At 47.3% G+C, this 18,824-nt stretch overlaps 1 protein-coding gene across 1 annotated transcript; it reads right to left on the bottom strand.

Annotated features, from left to right (window-relative positions):
• Positions 1-353: 353 nt before the first annotated feature.
• On the bottom strand, positions 354-1,581 carry LOC102718328 (fasciclin-like arabinogalactan protein 14). The gene has a single exon (XM_006664908.2). It carries the CDS (start codon positions 1,574-1,576, stop codon positions 644-646), a length of 933 nt encoding a protein of 310 aa, XP_006664971.2. The 5' UTR covers positions 1,577-1,581; the 3' UTR covers positions 354-643.
• Positions 1,582-18,824: the final 17,243 nt, after the last annotated feature.

The raw sequence follows: 18,824 nt of genomic DNA, 5'->3' as shown, positions 1-18,824 counted from the left end.
CTTATTTATTGACATTGCAAGTTGAACTGCGTTTGCGTCTGTTTCTTTCTTGATCTCTTGTTTTTTCCTTGACTGGACATGACCTACTCTATTTATTGGCACGACAACCTCCACATCTCTTGTTTCTTTCTTGAACCTTTGTTTTTTCCTTGATACATAGCATGGATTCTTACTGCCAGGAATATTGATTCAGTTTATGTATCCCACTCTACGAGTGGTTAAGGTTCACCATAGTTCAGTCCTGCTGCATGAAGACGAAAGATTTGGGGACAGATCTGGAGAGAAGTCTAGATGAGAAAAGAGAAAGGATGCAAGGGGTTATTTGTGAAATTGCGTATGAGGACACAGGTGGCTATCTCAAAAAATGGCTCCGCTGGTTTGTGTCCTTCAGATTAGAATCGAATGACCTACAATAGCTGAGTGCATTACTACAATAATGCTAGTATACATAGGACTCGACAGTAGTCCTTATTTGGCCATTCCGGTTCACCAAGTGCAAACTCCCATTAAGAGATACCCGCGTTCCATGTACCTAACAATAAAGTAACTAAAAACAGTAAGTAATCCCTGAATTATCATTTCCTAATACTCATGCTATATTTATAAACTCCTTTCCAATTTCTTAGCCTCCACTTAGCATCAATCAAAATGAGAAAGTGATAACCAGAAGTGCAACGATGCCCAGGCCTACACCAGCCACCGCCCTGTTGCCAGCGGAACCCTTAGGCGCATCCGCTGCATCGCTCTTATCATCTGCCGGTGCATCTGCCTCAGTGGGACCATCCGCCGTGGGACCGTTCGTTGATGGGCCATCCGCGGTGGGACCGTCCGCCAATGGTCCAGGCGTGTCAGAAGGTGTGTCAGCGCTCGCATCATTGTTGGACGGACCTGGAGCTCGGACATCTTGCTTCGGCGAGGAAGCCCCTTTCTTTCCCTTCGACGCTGATGGGGCCGGTGCTGATATAGGCGTTTTCGCCTTGGTCAGGGCTGGCAGTGGCGCATCGGCCTTGCTGTTGTTGGCATTGGTGGTGCCGATGCTGGGTGGCACGATGGCAGAGCTGACCTGCAGCACAGAGATGTTGTAGGGGCGGGAGGCGATGAGCTTGACCAGCTGGGAGGTGACCGGAGCGCCTGGCTCTGCAGAACCGAACACCATGGTGCCGTCGGAGTGCTTGGTGCAGTTGAGGAAACCCATGTGATTGGTCGCCTGGCCGGAGGACTGGAAGAGCGTCGTGAGCCTGGTGGAATGGTTCTTCATGGCATTGAGCTTTTTGGTGTCATAGTAGTCTAGGACAACGTGCACAGAGAGCACCTTCCGTTGGACGTCTGAGGGGAGTGAAGATATGCCACCTGCGGCACCGTTGTCAACAGCAAGCACAGTGATGGTCTGGCGCCGATTGATCTCATCTGCTAGCTTCTTCTGCATGAGGAGGTTGTTGAATGTGGAGAAGTCGGAGAGCTCGCCAAGGATCCTGGTGATGTTGAAGGCCGCCGCCGAAGACGCCAGTAGCGCAATGATGCCGAGGAGTACGACGGCCGACGTGGTGTCCTTCCGAGCCATGTCTGATTTGAGCATGAGGCTACCGGGGTTGGAGAGAGAGGGGAGAAATGCAGAGTGATATAGAAGTATCGCTGCGAGGAAGCCAAACTTGGAGGGGGCGCATGCATGCATGGCATGGTTTGTCGGACACTCGGAACTCAGAAAAACATTGGCGTGACGCTAAACCAGGGCCTCTGGATTGATGGGTGCTTGCATGGCTAGGCACCAAACTTCTCGGGCGGTTGGAACTTGCCATGATGCCTGCTTGGAATTACAATTTTTTTCACCTATAAAAGGTTTACACTTGTATTTGTGGGAGCACCGAGAATACAACCAAAATTTGTCACCCTATAAAAGTCTTTTGGCTATTTTAGTAGGAAATCTATATTGGTCATGCAACAAAAGTGAAGAACGTTCATACAAAACAAACATGGCGAAGGGGAAAAAAATGAATAGATCCAAATCTCATAGGAAGCCAAGCAAGATGAAGAGTTGGATGTATGTCCTTCGTCCTCACCAGATCTTGTTGAAGCAATCATGTGTGATGGATGTACCAAGAAAGGAGAAGCCGGGACAAGAGATAGGAGGTTGGCGTACGGATGTGTGAGTGTGAGGCCACAGAGCAGAGCATTCAGCATATCATCCTTAGTGTCATTAAGTAGCTAGGGATGGACATAGATAGACCTGTGAATAATTGAGGGTTGGTGCTAGTTCAACCAAATAAAGTAAGATTAATTTTTAACATGGACTAACTAGAATGGAACCAAATTTTGGTTTGGCTCGGGGAATCTGTTTTGTCCTTGAGAACCCGTGTTCCATACAAGTTTCATCACAATTCGTAGGAGCCGTCAACGAGGCATTGCACGAATCTGGTCTTCGTACATGAGTCGGTAACTGTGTTCTGCCAACAGTCATTTTCAGCCGTCGTGAAAAGTTCTACCTCCGTCGTCGACATTCATGCCGCGGCGATCGTGAAATGTCTTCTAGCAAAAGTCTTTAACGGGTCGATTCGTACTCCAGGTAACGTCTTGGTTTTTCTTCCTTAATCTTGCTTCGTTCAATGTTGGACGTGCTTGTGACTCGGTTGTGTGAATCCAAGTTTTGTTCACGTTAACTTTTAATGTCATGTCCAAAAGCACCCTAAAATTTTCCTACCCTCTTTAATCGAGAGAAATTTGACTATATGCCACTCCTGGAGTGACTTTAACAAAATGCCACCCAATACGTTGTACTTATAAAAATGCTGCCCACTAGCTCCACTTCTTAACAAAATGCCACCGTGGAGTGCTTTTGCATCAAACTGGCTCACGAAATGACTAAAATACCCCAATAGATCAAGTGGAGAAGAAGAGAGTTCAAGAATTGAAAAGAGAGGCGGCCAGCTATGGCGTTGGCACCGGTGAAAGGGAGGTCGATCGCGAGTAGACTGGCGTGACGCTGGTGATAGGTTGTCGAGCTTTGCGGCGGCGATGGCCGTGGCCGGGGGAACCGGGCTTCATGACGGCGGCGGCAGGGGGAGGTAGGCTTCGCGGCGGCAGTCGTCCAGGGGTGGGATGCTTCACGGTGGTGGCGGCCAGGGGCGTTGGGCTTCTTGGTGGTGGCCTATTTACATGAATTGTTATCATTAAATCCTTGTCAAACCTAGACAAACAAACTAGCAAGGGTCATAATTACTCAGTACATGCAAGAGAAACTAGGATTATGCTTAGCCTCGCTTAATTTAGATACTTGAATAAAATCATGGGAATATTGGACTTACCAGTTTAGCAGCTTGTCAGCCGTGAAGATTAGTTCTCGCGCCAAAACACCTCAAGCTTTAATTTCAGTTGTGCTCGAGGAGCATGGTTTTGCTAGTCACACCTCGGCTGTCATAAGGACCGGTCTTTGGGGGCACGATTGTAAAGCATTTTCCATCCGACAAACGTTGTAATGGGTAAGGCTGTTGACGCTGAAAATAACAACAACGATCACACACGTGGGCTTGGGAGTCGTTTCTCAAAATGCTCCAGTGCAGGACCTAAATTCTTAGAAGGTGCGCGGGCGTGCCAGTCAGTTTGATCCTGCAACTGACAAGATGAAGAATAAAACAAGCCGATCGGCTATCGAGCCGAGAGGTAACTAAATAACCAGCCGATCGGATTTTGATGTAGCAGCGTTTAACCGATAGGATGAACAATCGACTATAAAAAACATGGATCAGCTAGAAACTTGATATAAATAGACTTGAATTAAATATTAGACCAATGTAATTTGCCAAGTTACTTATTAATGTTAGTCGATCGGACAAGCCCCTATAACCAGATCGAACCAAACATACATCGATCGAACTTAACCAAGATAGTATATAGTCGAGCATGATATAATTATAGGAAACATGAAGATCGATAAGGCTAATAAATAAACCAACGAATTACTTGGAATAAACAGTGAATCATGTGTTACGATCAGCTAAACCCAACTTGCATGTAATTCTCAGAAGCCGATGCAACATAAATAACTGCCGATCTAAATAGATCAAACCTATTGATATAAAAATAACACAGTAAGGTGATTGGCTACTCTATTGATGTAAATATGATCAACATGTAGATCAGCACAGATCATTGGATATAAACGACTGACAAACAACCAAGATCTATAAAATATCTAGCCCAGATTGCTAAGAATGATCATAGAAGTTCGGACCCAACCGAGACAGTTCAAGATTACGCCTAGCAATGTCAGGATAGATACTAAACAGATCTAGATTGCCATCAAGCCAATGAGCCGATGACTGATAACTTATCAGCTGGTACTCCGATAATACAATGAGCAAAATACATTGATCTGATATAAACCATCTGATATATGCAATCTACTAGATTGGACCAAACCGAGACAGTACTAGATTGAATATGTCAAATAGCAAATATCAAATCAACATAGATCGCCCAAAGTGGTCGACTAGATCAACTCAAGATACCAAAGTAACACAAGTTAACAATCGCACAACCAAATTAGAAGATCGAACTGAACCAAGACATCTCTAATCTAGCTGATACGATTACCTTGGCCCGGCAGAACATAGGACTTACCCCTCCGCCGGAGATCAAAGCGATGCAGCCCCGCGCCAGGGTTCTGCCGGAGTTGAAACCTCACTTAGGAGGGTGGCGATGCGCCGAAAGTAGTTGATCTAATTGATTAGTAGATGATTTACAATGACCCTAGGCATACATATTTATACCCTCGGGTGGATGCTTGTCCGTGTTGGACACGACATATGACTCCTAATAGATAAAAAGAAATAACAAACTCCTATATAGATTCCATCTCCAACACACAAGTTCCGATTGGACTCTAACTCTCTTAGAGATAAAAGGAAAAATCTAAACTGACTCTAATTAACAGATAAAATTAAATTACACAGACTGATTATTGCCTAATCTATCTGTAACATTCTAGGCCCAATCAGACTCTATTTCTTATCTGATACAGACTCCATCGGCTGAATCCGAGTTGTATTCCGCCTAGTCTTCTATCTGATTGCCCTATTTCCTGTTTGATTCAGTCTTTAATCACAATTTAATTTCCAACGCATTTATCCAAATTCTTGCATTAACCATGCCCCCCAGTTTTGAAGTATGAGAACTCATCCTTCAAAATTATCTTCTCTCCTCGGGCTACAATGACTCCAAAACTTTTCCTTTCCTACCTCCCGTAATTGGCTTTCACGAACCGATACCGCTTGAATGAGATGGGCCAAACTTGCAAACTCATGGCACTACACAATACTATAGTTACTGCAACAGCTATGAACTGTTGGTGAAAGCTGTAATACTGTCGGGGATGTTATTTGTCAACAGCCAGCTCTGGGGAAATACCTGTTGGGGTTGCTATGTCGCGGATGTGGTCCAAACATTGATAGTCTTGTGGTTTTGGTTTGCTTACTGCCTACACTATCAGGGAAAAACGGTGTCAAGCTATGTGGAGGTGGTGTCGAGCCAGTCCATTTCTATGACTGCAATGTCAGAAAATTCAACTTGTTTAGTGATAGCATAGTCACAGAAGTAAAATAGAGCAAGAGTTAATCATATGGATTATTAGTAGTAATTGCAATAGGCCTGTCACGGATATAGTTGATCTCACAAGAGCACCGTCAAAAATCACGGATATAGTTGATCTCACAAGAGTTAACCATGACCATTTTCATATTACTACACTTGTCAATACTATACAGACTGCAAAATCAACTTGAAGAACTGATCTGATAAACTGAATTATATCGCAGATAATCAAACATTTATCTTTGATAGGTTCTAGCAGTCCTCCGAATGCAAGCTCTGTCAACTGTTTATCATTTAAGCTCAAATTATAGCACCGGTTGCGAACATTATGAAACATTTGTATATATTTCATAACCTATTCACCTTCATGCTGTTTAACCAACATTAAATCTGTAAGTCTGAGCTCATCTGTTCCAGGAAAGAAATTCTTATGAAATTGTGTCTCTAGATCGGCCCAACTTCTGATAGAATTTGGAGACAATGACAAAAACCATGTGAAAGCCGATCCCAAAAGTGACAGTACGAACAACCGAACCTTCACGGTGTCATGAGCTGATGCCTCTCCACATTGTGTTAGGAATCGGTTGACATGTTCAATTGTAGAAACATCATCTTGCCCTGAAAACAAAGAGAATTCTGGGATCCTATATCGGCGAGGTAACGGAACCCTATCAAACCACTCAGGATATGGTCGCCGATACATATATATCTCCACCTATGGCCTGATCCCAAATTGTTCCCTCATGATCTCAACAATTCTATCAGCACAGTCATGGTCCCTTGCATTGTCTTTATTATGCCAATACCGATGAGATTCTTCTGGCTGATATTGCCCCTCGAGTCGAATTCCTCAAGCAGTGTATTCATCGAGTCTTGTCTTGATTAAATTTTGCAATGTACTCACCAAAACTCTAGATTGATCGAACAAGGCACGACGAACCGATTCATCATCTGTAACTTGAAGTGTCTTGACCATCAGCTTGGGGAGTTGAATCTTCTGAATTGGACCTTGTGGTGTCATGACGAAAGATTGAAGGCAACGCTTCTCAAAATTGGCCACATGTTGCTCCACTAGTCGCCTCTATTCCTCTATCAAGTCTTCTACTGTCACCAACTTCTTGGTATTAACTTCTTTGGAAGACAACTTTGACTTCTACTCAGACGATCGTTTGTGAGTAAAAATAGCATGTGGTCCCACCGGGCATGCTAAAAATGTGTTGACGCTGAAAATAACAACTGTCACACATGTAGGCAAGGGAGTCGTTTATCAGAATGCTCTAGTGCAGGACCTAAATTCTTAGAAGGTGTGCAGGCATGCCAGTCAATTTGACCTGCAACCGACAACATGAAGAATAAAACAAGCCGATCAACTATCGAGCTAATAGGTAACTAAATATCCAGCCGGTCGGGTATTGATGTAGCAGCGTTTAGCCGATAGGATGAACAATTGGCTGTAAAAAGCTTGGATTGGCTAGAAACATGATAGAAATAGACTGGAATTAAATATTAGACTAATGTAATCCACCAAGTTACTTATTAATCTTAGTCGATTGGACGAGCCCCTATAACCAGATGGAACCAAACATACATAGATCTAACTTAACCAAGACAGTATGCAGTCGAGCATGATATAATTATACAAAACATGAAGATCGATAAGCCTAATAAATAAACCGACGAATTACTTGGAATAAACAGTGAATCATGTGTTACAATCGGCTAAAACCATCTTGCATGTAATTCTTATAAGCTGATGCAACATAAATAACTGCCGATCTAAATAGATCAAACCGACTGATATAAAAATAACACAGTAAGGCGATCAACTACTCTATTGATGTAAATAAGTTTGTAGATCGGCGAATATCATAGGCTTTAAATGACTAACAAACAACCAGGATCTATAAAATATCTACCCTAGATTGCTAAGAGTAATCATAGAAGATTGGGCCCAACAGAGACAGTTCAAGATTACACCTAGCAATATGAGGATAGATACTAAACAGATCTAGATTGACATCAAGCCAATGAGCCGATGATTGATAACTTATTGGTTGGTACTCCGATAAAACAGTGAGCAAAATACATTGATCTGATATAAACCATCTGATAATCGGAATCTACTAGATCGGACCGAACCGAGACAGTACTAGATAGGTCGATGATTGATAGGTCGATGATTTAGTTGAAAGTAGTTGATCTAATTGATAGGTCGATGATTTACAATGTCCCCAGGCATACATATTTATACCCTCGGGTAGATGCTAGTCCGTGTTGGACACGACATACGACTCCTAATAGATAAATTGAAATTACTTAGAGGTAAAGGAAAAATCTAAACTAACTCTAGTTAACAGATAAATTGAAATTACACAGACTCTGATTATTCCCAAATCTATATGTGACATTCTAGGCCCAATCGGACTCTATTTCTTATTCGATTCAGAGTCCATTAGCTGAATCCGAGTTGTATGTCGCCTGGTCTTCTATCCGATTGCCCCATTTCCTGTTCGATTCAGTCTTTAATCACTGTGGGATACCTATACCGGGAGTATCCGTAGACCTTATGAATACGTACAGTCAATGGGGCATCGAATAGGAAGGATATTATATCTGTATGGTGTCGGCTAGGAGTTTGGTACGTACCGGATTGCATGTCGTGTACTTCGGACCCAAGCTGTATCCGAATTAGTATTGATCTCTAGTCTTGTTAGATTAGGACTCTATCATATCTATAGCCCCTCCCCCGCTATATAAGGGGGTACGGGGCGCTCCCTTGAGGGCATCGAGATTCATCTACGCAATACGATCGCCAAGCAGGATTAAGGTATTATCTCACCACGCTGAGAGCCTGAACCTTGGTAAATCGTCTCCCCTCTTCATCATAACCATCAAATTTCGAGCCTAATAGCCAACCTATAAGTTTATTGTCGACACCAATCATCGACAGTAAGCGTGCCAGGTAGGGGTTGTGCTATTTTTTCTTACTAAGGTTCTTTTCAATGAAGTTCAATGTACTTCAACTTGGACATCATGAAGAGGAAGTTCCCGCCGAGCTCGACCTTCAAGTTCGGCGGCATCAGGCTTCAAATGAACCAATTTGATGCACTGTCGTACATCGACTCAAGCTCCTCCAATTCTGACGAAGAAGTTTGTTGGTTTGAGCTTGACAAGAGGGCATCAGGTCATACCCGGATCCAATCTGGGTCACACAACACCGAGATGCCCTTCCCCAAGTCGGCTAACCAGTAGGCAAGTCAAGGCGCAAGTCCAATGGAGGTCGAGACCGATCTCGAGGTGCCGCCAACTCCTTCTATCGACGCTTCTGAGACTCGCAGCAACACTAGAAGCTTTGTGCGGCCCCGAGAGGTCTTCGCCGTCGGCAAGCCAGTGTGACCTTCTTCCGAAGCCAGGCGACAAGAGGAGGAGGCCGCCTGACAACCAAAAGAGCGCCGACTCGAGGAGGAAAAGGAACACCAGGAGTGAGAGGACAGGGAACGACGTACGATGCAATCGCATGTCGAGCTGCGACTACAATCTTGGAGGATGCAGCGTGATTTGGTCCAGACCCAAGTTGATGGGCATGACGTCTTCAAGACGCCCCAACAGAACGTCAGGGCGGCCGCCGACCTACCCAGCGACACAATCCAGCAACTTCCGCAGCCAGATCTACGTGTGGCTAAAATGATAAACAAGGTAAAGGCTATGGTGACCACTGCTGCCATCCAACATTCCCTCTAGCGCACAATAGCTACCCCAGCTACTCCAGAGGATCGGCAACGCCAAGAGCTTAGGGCCAAGAAGCGGCGCCTCAAACAAGAGGATTCCGCCGACCTCCGCCGCAACATCGAACACCAATGCCACGCCCGTTGGGATGACCGTCACCGCGTCTGGGACCACCGCAATCATAGCTAGCCGTCTAGGCATCGGTCACCCAAGAGCTTTGACACTGACATGACAGACGGCGTCCTGGCCTTCACCAAAAACTTTAAGTCAACTGACTTGGCCGACTGGTTTCAGGCCGACTAGCATTAAGAAGTATGACGTCTCCACTCACCGGAAAGCGTGGCTTACGATATACTCCATGGCTGTCACACCCGGAGTTTTGTCCTAAGCCTTAAATCGTAAAAAGAAATCCGTAAATAACAATTGGCTTAATTAACTCAGCAAAAATCCCTCTAAAAGAAATTAATTCAATTAAATCGAGGCTCGCAAATCGACTAATTGGATTTAAATTCAAATTACAGAAGTATAAAATTTGGCCAAACAAATTAATTTAAAACTCGGCAAAGGTGGGGCTTTCCTTTTTCCCTCCTTTTTCCTTTCTTTTTCCCTTCCTTCTCAAATTGGGCCGAAGTCCAATTTTCCTCCCTTCTTTTTCTTCCTCTTTTTCTTTTTCTTTTCTCCTCCTTCCCGGGCCGGCCCAGCCGAGCCAGCCCACCTTCCCCCATTCGGCCAGCCCGGCCGAGCCAGCCACCGGCCTCCTCCCCGCGCGCGCGCTCCCCTCCGCCTGAGCTGCCACCTCGGCCCAGCTCGCGCGCCGCACTCGCCCGCGCTCGCCCACGGAGTCCGCGTCGCCTCCCTCCTCCCTCGCGCCACTGAAAGGTGGGGCCCACCTGCCAGCGACCGAGCCACCGCCAGCTCACGCGCCCGCGCCGCACCGAGTCCGAGTCCGCGCCGCCGCCGCAACCGCCGCCGCCGAGTCCTCGCCGCGCCCGACTCGGTCTCCAACCTCCGCCCCGCCTAGCCGGCGCCGCCACCCTATAAATTCCCCCTGCCGCCGTGCCGTCGCCCACTTTCCCTCTCAGCCCAAGTCACCGTCGCGCCGTCGCCATTCGCCACCGCAGTTCGATCTCGCTGCCGGACGCCTTCGCCGCTGTCCAGCCGCGTCACTACCTCCGCGCCGCCATCGCCGATTGGTTGCCGCCCCCGTCGTCGCCGTCGCGCCGTCGTTACTGTCGCGCCGTCGTCGCTGTGCCGTGCGCCGTCGCCCGTCGCTGTGCCGTGCGCCGTCGCCGGGCGTCGCCGCTCTCGCCGCTGCCAGCTCCCGCCGCCGGCCGCGCTCACCTCCTCTCTGTTTCCCCGCTCGCTGACGAGCGGGACCCACCCGTCAGTCACCCCGCGCCCCTCCTCCCTCTCTCCTCCCGTGGGACCCACGTGTCAGTCTCTCCCTCCCCCTCTCTCTCACCGACAGGTGGTCCCCACCTGTCAACCGTCAGCCTACTCTCTCCTCGCTGACGTCAGCAGCCCCATTAATTGCGCAATAATTGATTTAGGACTTTTCTGTTTAGCTTAAAAACCCAGAAAACTTCTCAAATTCATAACTAATTCATCTAGTCTCCGTTTAGGTTCATTCAAATTTCATTAAATCCATAAAATTGCCAAGAATCCATTAAAAATAGTTTCTTTCTCTGTTTCAGTAGTTTTATAGCCTGTTTTTCTTGTTTTGCCTTGTATGTCGTAGGTTTTTCCCCCGTTGAAGCGCCGTCCGTTCTCGAAGTTGTCGCCGAAGTTCCTCGTGGGTCTAAGCAAGGCAAGTGGCACCCTTCTTTGATCATATTGAACCTATGATTATAAAATCCCCCACTTTTACATTCAAATATGCATTGTTTTATGCAAATCTATTTATTTTATTTATCTATTGGGCATTTACCTTTATATCCGTTGATTCTCATTTATTATTGACATCCCAGGGTTAATTTGACTAGAATTAGGGTTAGGCAATGCTTAGCCATGCTTATAGTTCAACTAGCTCACCAATTATTATTTAATTATTGTTACACTTTGGTACACCTTCAATGGTTGTTATCATTATTCATTTCCCGATGTGGATTAATACAACTAAAATATTGCTTATGCTGGGCTGTGGGTGCATGGTTTTGAGAGTCGTGCCCATGGTAATTAAGGACCGGTTCTCAGAAAACCCTGAAGGTCTTACACGTACTAACCACAAGCCAAAATGGGCAACGGTGAGACTCGTAATCTAGCTTGTCCCTATTCGACGTACCGAGGCAAGGGTAGGCGTGATGGAGTATGGACGGGCAATCGTGGTGTAACGAAAGTCTCTGCTGCTTCCGGATCTACCAAGGCACAAGAGGGGACTGCCCGACTTGGTGTAAAGGAGGGGGTGAAACCTGAAGTGTGGTGCGATTGTCTAGGGAGGGTTAGGTGAAAGGTCTTATCATGGTTTCCGTACTGAGGTATCATGGTGATATGTTGGGGCATGGTAACATGCTTGGCAGCCATGTCTTGTGGGTAAAGTTGTACACCTCTGCAGAGTAAAACTATTCGAATAGCCGTGCCCGCGGTTACTGGGCGAACTGACAGACTCACTAGGATTAGTTGATCCCCTTTAATAATTTTATTAATCTTGGAACTGGTTTGACCCTGTGCAATGTGGTGTAACGTTGGCAGTGGTTTGGGTCTGTCGCAACGTGGTTTAACGTTGGACAGAGGGTTGACCCGGTTGCAACGTGGTGTAACGTTCAAGAGAGGTCTGGGCCTGTTGCAACGTGGTGTAACGTTGAACAGTGGATGATTATTTTAAATGTTACTTTGCTTTTATTTCAGTCTATTTTTATTTACTGCTTTGCTAAATTACTGCAGCTTTTGTGCAAGTTAACCTTAGCCTATTCCTTGTACCCTATTGCATTCATTATTCTCCTCTCTTGGGTGTTACTTGTTGAGTACGGTGGTTTGTACTCAGTCTTGCTTAATTTTCCCCCACCAGAGCGATTGCCAGAGCCTGTGTCAGAGGAAGGTTGTTCCGAAGGTTGAAGTGAGGTTCAGTCCGCCTTCGAGAATGCCTGTGGTGTGGAGCCGTCTTCGCCAGCTGAAGCTGAAGACTAGATGGTTTAGTTTGTTTTCCTTTTCCGCTGCATTTCGATAGATAATTGTTTTTGTTTGTTTTTAAGTCGTGGAACTGTGTATTAATTTGTCATAGTGTGTGCTCGGACTGATTCCTGGACCGAGATTTAATACATGCTATTGTTCAGAAATTTGGTGTAAATTTCTGGGCGTGACAAGTTGGTATGAGAGCCAATCTTGACCGTAGGATGAGCCAAATGGAAACCCTAGGAGCCTTCTGTCATATGCATTAGGTTTTGCAAAATTTGAGTCGGTTGAAAAAAAAAAGGTGTCGAGGCTTTTGGCTTTTAAAATTTAGTGAGCATACTTGCTTCTGAAACCTTGATCTCTATATGTGTGTCATCCCATCGACGTAACCTGTGCCTTCATCGCAGCAGTCGTCAACAACTTCAGTCGATCAAGTGTCAAGACCGAAGATTTAAGTGAAGAGTCAGGTCTGCGCTACTCCAAGCGTCGCTCTCAAGTTGAAGAAGGAGTCGTTGAAGAGTCAAGCGTTGCTTCTTCAGTCGTCGCAGCCGTTTCGAGCCGTAGACGTTACCCTAGCATCGTCTTTTAGTCGTTGCTTGGTAGTTTTTGCGTGTGTAGGTTTGTTTTGGGATTAGCGGTTCACCATAACAAGTGGAGGCGTTATGGTCGTACCACTAGGAGTTGAGTGCTCTTTTAAGTGTTTTAATCCAGGTCAGAAAATTTCAGTTGAATAATTCAGAAAAAACCCTTTGATTTTCTCCTCCCCTTTGTTCTCCCCTTCTACTCAGATGGTGAACACAAGGAGCGGTAACCGCAACAACATGGGAGCAACTAGAAGTCAAGAAAACAATGAAGGTTCACGCAACGGATCGCCACCGCCGCAACAAGAGGACCCGACGATTGCCCAAGTTCTAGCCAACCAGGCTCAGATGATGACCATGATGATGCAACAGATGCAACAACAACACCAACAGATGATGCAGCTTTTGATGAATCAGCAGCAGAATCAACACCAAGGACCACCGCCAGCACAGTCAAGGTTATCAGAGTTTCTTCGAGTTCGACCGCCGACGTTTGCGAGCACAACCAACCCGATGGAAGCAAATGACTGGCTACATGCAATCGAAAAGAAGCTGAATCTTTTGGAGTGCAGTGATCAAGAGAAGGTCGCTTTTGCGACTCACCAACTGATGGGACCCGCCTCCGTTTGGTGGGATAACCTTTTGGCTACTCGCACTGCCACTACAGATATCACTTGGGACGAGTTCTGCAACAGTTTTCGGAAAGCCCATGTGCCAGATGGAATAGTGGCACAGAAGAAGCGTGAGTTTCGTGATCTACAACAAGGGGACATGACAGTTACAGAGTATCTCCATGAGATCAACCGCCTAGCACGTTATGCCTGTCACGCCCAGAAATTCCTCACACGAATTTCTGAACTTAATTGTGTATTAAATCCCTGTCCAGGACCAGCCAGGGTACACAAAAAGACAATGTTGATTACATAACCATCGTTCTTAGAAACAACTGAAAATTACACTTATTCTAGCGGAAATGCAGCGGAAAGAAAAACAAAGGGGTTGACTAGCTCCAGCGGGTACGGCTCCAGTCCACAGGCAACACTTCGACGGCGGAACAGCTCACTCCTGAGAGGCACCTCCATCGGACTCGACTTCTAGCTCTGGGGTGGGAAAGTTAAGCAAGGCTGAGTACAAACCACCGTACTCAACAAGTAACACGGACAAGGGGGAAAAATAAATGATGCAACGGGATTTACAAGGACAGGCTAAGGTTAGTTGCAATAAAGCAACAGTTAAACAAATAACAGAGATTAAAAAGAAAATACAGGTAATTAAATACAGTAAAGGATAAGTAAATAACAGTTGTAAAATACCACAACACTGTCCAACGTTACACCACGTTGCAACAGGCCCAACCACTACTCAACGTTACACCACGTTGCAGTAGTCCCGAGTGATAACCAATTACTCAAGTTATTAAAGTTCACTAATCACAGTGAAGCTGGGAGTTCGCCCGTAACCGTGGGCACGGCTATTCGAATAGTTTATACTCTGATCAGAGGTGTACTACTGTACCCACAAGACATGACTCCACTACACTTGAACGTGCGCCGACATACCACCACGGCATACTGGAAAGGAGACCGTGATAGGACCCGTTACACAACCCTCCCTATTTAATCGCACCACACTTCAGGTTTCACCACATCCTTTACACTAAGTCGGGCAGTCCCCTCTTGTGCCTTGGTAGATCCGGAAGCAGGAGAAGCTTTTGTTACACCACGATTGCCCGTCCATACTCCATCACGCCTACCCTTGCCTGGGTACGTCAAATAGTTCGAAGTCATGCTTCAAATCCTACCTTACCCATTTCGGCATGTGGTTAGCACTTAATTACTTACAGGGTTTCCCGTGAACCGGTCCTTAATCGCCATGGGTGCGACTCTCAAAACCATGCACCCACAGCCCACCATTATCAATATTTTAGTTGACATTAACCCGAACCGGGTAGTGAATCATTATCTCAGCTATTCAGAACTAAGCATAATTAAATGTGATCCCATGAGCTATTTGTTCTAAGCACGGCTAAGCATTAACCTAGGCCTAACTCTAATCAAGTTACCCCTGGTCCAGCAATGAATAAAGTTGGATAAACAACGGCATAATAATAAGGTTTACCCGAAAATAGCATAAAGTAAATACTTTAATTAAAACAATGCATATTTGAAATAATAAAGCGGGGAATTTGCAATAATGGGTTCAATATGTTAAAGGATGAGTGTCACTTGCCTTGCTCTGGCCCTTGGGGAACTTCGTCGACGAACTCGATGTAAACCGGCTCTTCGGCGGGGTCCGAATCTAAGCGACAAAGCACAAAAATAAATAAAACAGGCACAAACTCTACTGAAAAAGCAAAAGAAACTATTTTTAATGGATTCTTGATAATTTTATGAATTTAATGAAATTTGAATGGACCTAAACGGAGACTAGATGAATTACTTATGAATTTTAGAAGTTTTCTGGGTTTTTTAGCTAAACAGAAAAGTCCTAAATCAATTATTGCGCAATTAATGGGGCTGCTGACGTCAGCGAGGAGAGAGGAAGCTGACGGCTGACAGGTGGGGACCACCTGTCGGTGAGAGAAGGGGAGAGGGAGAGACTGACACGCGGGCCCGGGGAGGAGAGAGAGAGGAGGCGGGCGCGGGGACGACTGACGGGTGGGACCCACTCGTCAGCGAGAGGGGAACAGAGAGAAGGTGACAGAACGCGGAGCGGAGGGCGACCGGCGGGAGCGGAGGGCGACGCGGCGGCGGCGACGCATGGGCGCAACCCGGCAGAACAGCGGCGACGGCGACGGGCGAGCGGCGACGGCGCGGCACGCGCGGGCGCAAGCAACGGCGGCCAGACGTCGGCGACGCGGAGGCGACGACGACCACGGCGGCCGGCGGGAGCGGCGAGCTTCGGTCTCGTCCGGCGACGGCGCGCGACTCAGCGGCGGTCGGCCGGAAAGGGGGAGAAAGAGGGGAGGAGGGTGCGGGTGCTCACCAGCGGCGGCGGGAGCGTGGGCGGGTCGGCGAGACCGAGGCGGAGGTGGCGACGCGGGCGTGTGCGGGAGATCGGCGGTGGCGGCGGAGATCAACGGGTGGCGGTGAGGCGACCGGGCGCGACGGCGACGACGCGACGGAGGAAAGCACGGCGCGGGGACGTTCACCGGCGACGACGAGGATGGCGACCGGTCGGCGACAGCGGCACGGAGGCGATGACGCGGCTGGACAGCGGCGAAGGCGTCCGACGGCGAAAATTGCACAGCGCCGGCGAGAGGCAGTAGCGCGGCGGCGACACGAGCGACGGCGGAAAGTGGGCGACGGCGCGGCGGCGGTGGGGATTTATAGGGTGGCGGCACCGGCTAGGGCGGGCGGAGGTTGGAGACCGGGTCGGCGACGACGCGGTCTCGGCGGCGACCGTTGCGGCGGTGGCGGTTGCGGCGCGGCGGCGGACTCAGACTCGGCCGACGCGGGCGCGGCGCGGGCTGGCGGAGCTCGGTCACTGATAGGTGGGCCCCATCTATCAGTGGCGCGAGAGAGAGGAGGGAGGCGGCGCGGACTCGCGGCGCGGGCGAGCGGGCGACGCGGCAGCTGGGCCGAGCGGCGGCCCGGGCGGGGTGCGCGCTGGCGGGCGGAGGGAGGCTGGCTCGGCTGGGCCGGCCGAGGAGGCTACGGGCGGGCTCGGCTGGGCCGGCCCGGGAAGGAAAAGAAGAAGAAAAAGAAAAGGAAAAAAAAGAAAGAGGGAGGAAAATTGGACTTCGGCCCAATTTGAGAAGGAAGGGAAAAAGAAAGAAAAAAGGAGGGAAAAAGGAAAACCCCACTTTTGCCGAGTTTTAAATTAATTTGTTTGGCCAAATTTTATACTTCTGCAATTTGAATTTAAATCCAGTTAGTCGATTTGCGAGCCTCGATTTAATTGAATTAGGTTGTTTTAAGGGATTTTTCCTGAGTTAATTAAGCCAATTGTTATTTACGAATTTCTTTTTACAATTTAGGCTTAGGACGAAACTCCGGGTGTGACAAACCTACCCCCCTCAAACGGAATCTCGACCCCGAGATTCGAAGGCACTGGCGAAGAGGTGCGGATGGGCGGCCTTGAGCTCATCTTCTCTTTCCCATGTCGCTTCTTCTTCTGAGTGGTGACTCCACTGAACTCTGCAGAATCTGATCACACGGTTCCGAGTCTTCCTTTCACTGGTTTCTAGAATCCGTGCTGGCTTCTCCACATACGTTAGATCTTCCTGCAGATCGATGTGTTCGGAGTTGGTCTGTTCTTCAGGCACACGTAGGCACTTCTTGAGCTACGATACATGGAACACGTCATGGATTCCGGCCATGTTAGCGGGGAGTTCCAACTGATACGCAACTTCTCCCTTGCGTTCCACTATCCGGTATGGTCCCACGAAACGTGGTGCCAATTTTCCTTTGGTCTGAAACCGGTGTACTCCTCGCAAAGGTGTGACGCGGAGGTACACATAGTCTCCTGCTTCGAAGGCTAAGTCCCTTCGACGATTATCTGCATAACTCTTCTGTCTGGTTTGAGCTGTTTTCAACCTTTCGCGGATTATTCTGACCTTCTCTTCGGCCTGGCTTAGAACTTCAGTCCCAAAAACTTGATGTTCTCCTGTTTGATCCCAGAAGAGGGGTGTACGACACTTTCGCCCATACAATGCTTCAAAAGGTGCCATCTGCAGACTGGCTTGATAACTGTTGTTGTATGAGAACTCTGCGTACGGTAGATTCTTATCCCAAGTTCCACCAAAATCAAGAGCGCAAGCTCTGAGCATATCTTCAAGAATCTGATTTACCCTCTCTGTCTGACCATCTGTCTGTGGATGATAAGCCGTACTGAAATTCAGTCGGGTTCCCAATTCTTCCTGTAGCTTCTGCCGAAACTTTGAAGTAAACTGACTTCCACGGTCAGAAACGATCTTCTTCGGTACTCCATGTAAACACATGATCCTAGCCAAGTAAATCTCGGCTAATCTTTTCCCTGAGTAGGTAGTGTGAACTGGTATGAAATGAGCGACCTTCGTCAATCGATCAACAATTACCCAAATCAAGTCATGACCGGCAGCAGTCCTTGGTAAACCAGTGATGAAATCCATCCCGATTTCTTCCCACTTCCATTCTGGAATCTGGAGAGGTTGCAATAGTCCTGCTGGCCTTTGGTGTTCTGCTTTGACTCGTTGACAAACATCGCACAAGGCGACGTATTCTGCAATTTCTCTCTTCATACTAACCCACCAAAACTTTTCCTTGAGATCCTGATACATCTTAGTACTCCCGGGGTGAATAGAGTACTGGGTTTGATGAGCTTCTTGGAGTATCAGCTCCTTCAACTCCTTGTTATCTGGTACGCACAACTTGTTTCCCATCCAGATTGTTCCACGTTCATCTTCTGAAAAATCTCGAGCTTTACCGACTCGCATGTTTTTCTTTAGCTCGGCTATCTCCGGATCATTTGCTTGGGATTGGCGGACTTGATCCACCAAAGTGGGCTGCGCTTCTAGGGTTGCCACAAAGCCTTCTTCGACTAAACCCAAATTTAGTCGTTCAAACTCATGTTGTAACTGCTCACAAACTTTCGTTGATACCGTAGCATTGCAGTAATTCTTCCGGCTCAAGGCATCTGCAACTACATTTGCTTTGCCTGGATGGTAATGGATACTTAAATCATAATCGTTGATCAATTTCAACCATCTTCGCTGACGGAGGTTCAAATCTGGTTGTGTAAAGATATACTTTAAACTCTTATGATCCGTATATACCTCACACTTATTACCAATTAAGTAGTATCGCCAAATCTTTAGGGCATGTACCACAGCTGCTAGTTCCAAAT

The sequence above is a fragment of the Oryza brachyantha genome, chromosome 2 (genome assembly GCF_000231095.2).
Source record: "Oryza brachyantha chromosome 2, ObraRS2, whole genome shotgun sequence".
Classification (NCBI taxonomy): domain Eukaryota; kingdom Viridiplantae; phylum Streptophyta; class Magnoliopsida; order Poales; family Poaceae; genus Oryza; species Oryza brachyantha.
This window is presented reverse-complemented; position numbering and strand designations above follow the sequence as displayed.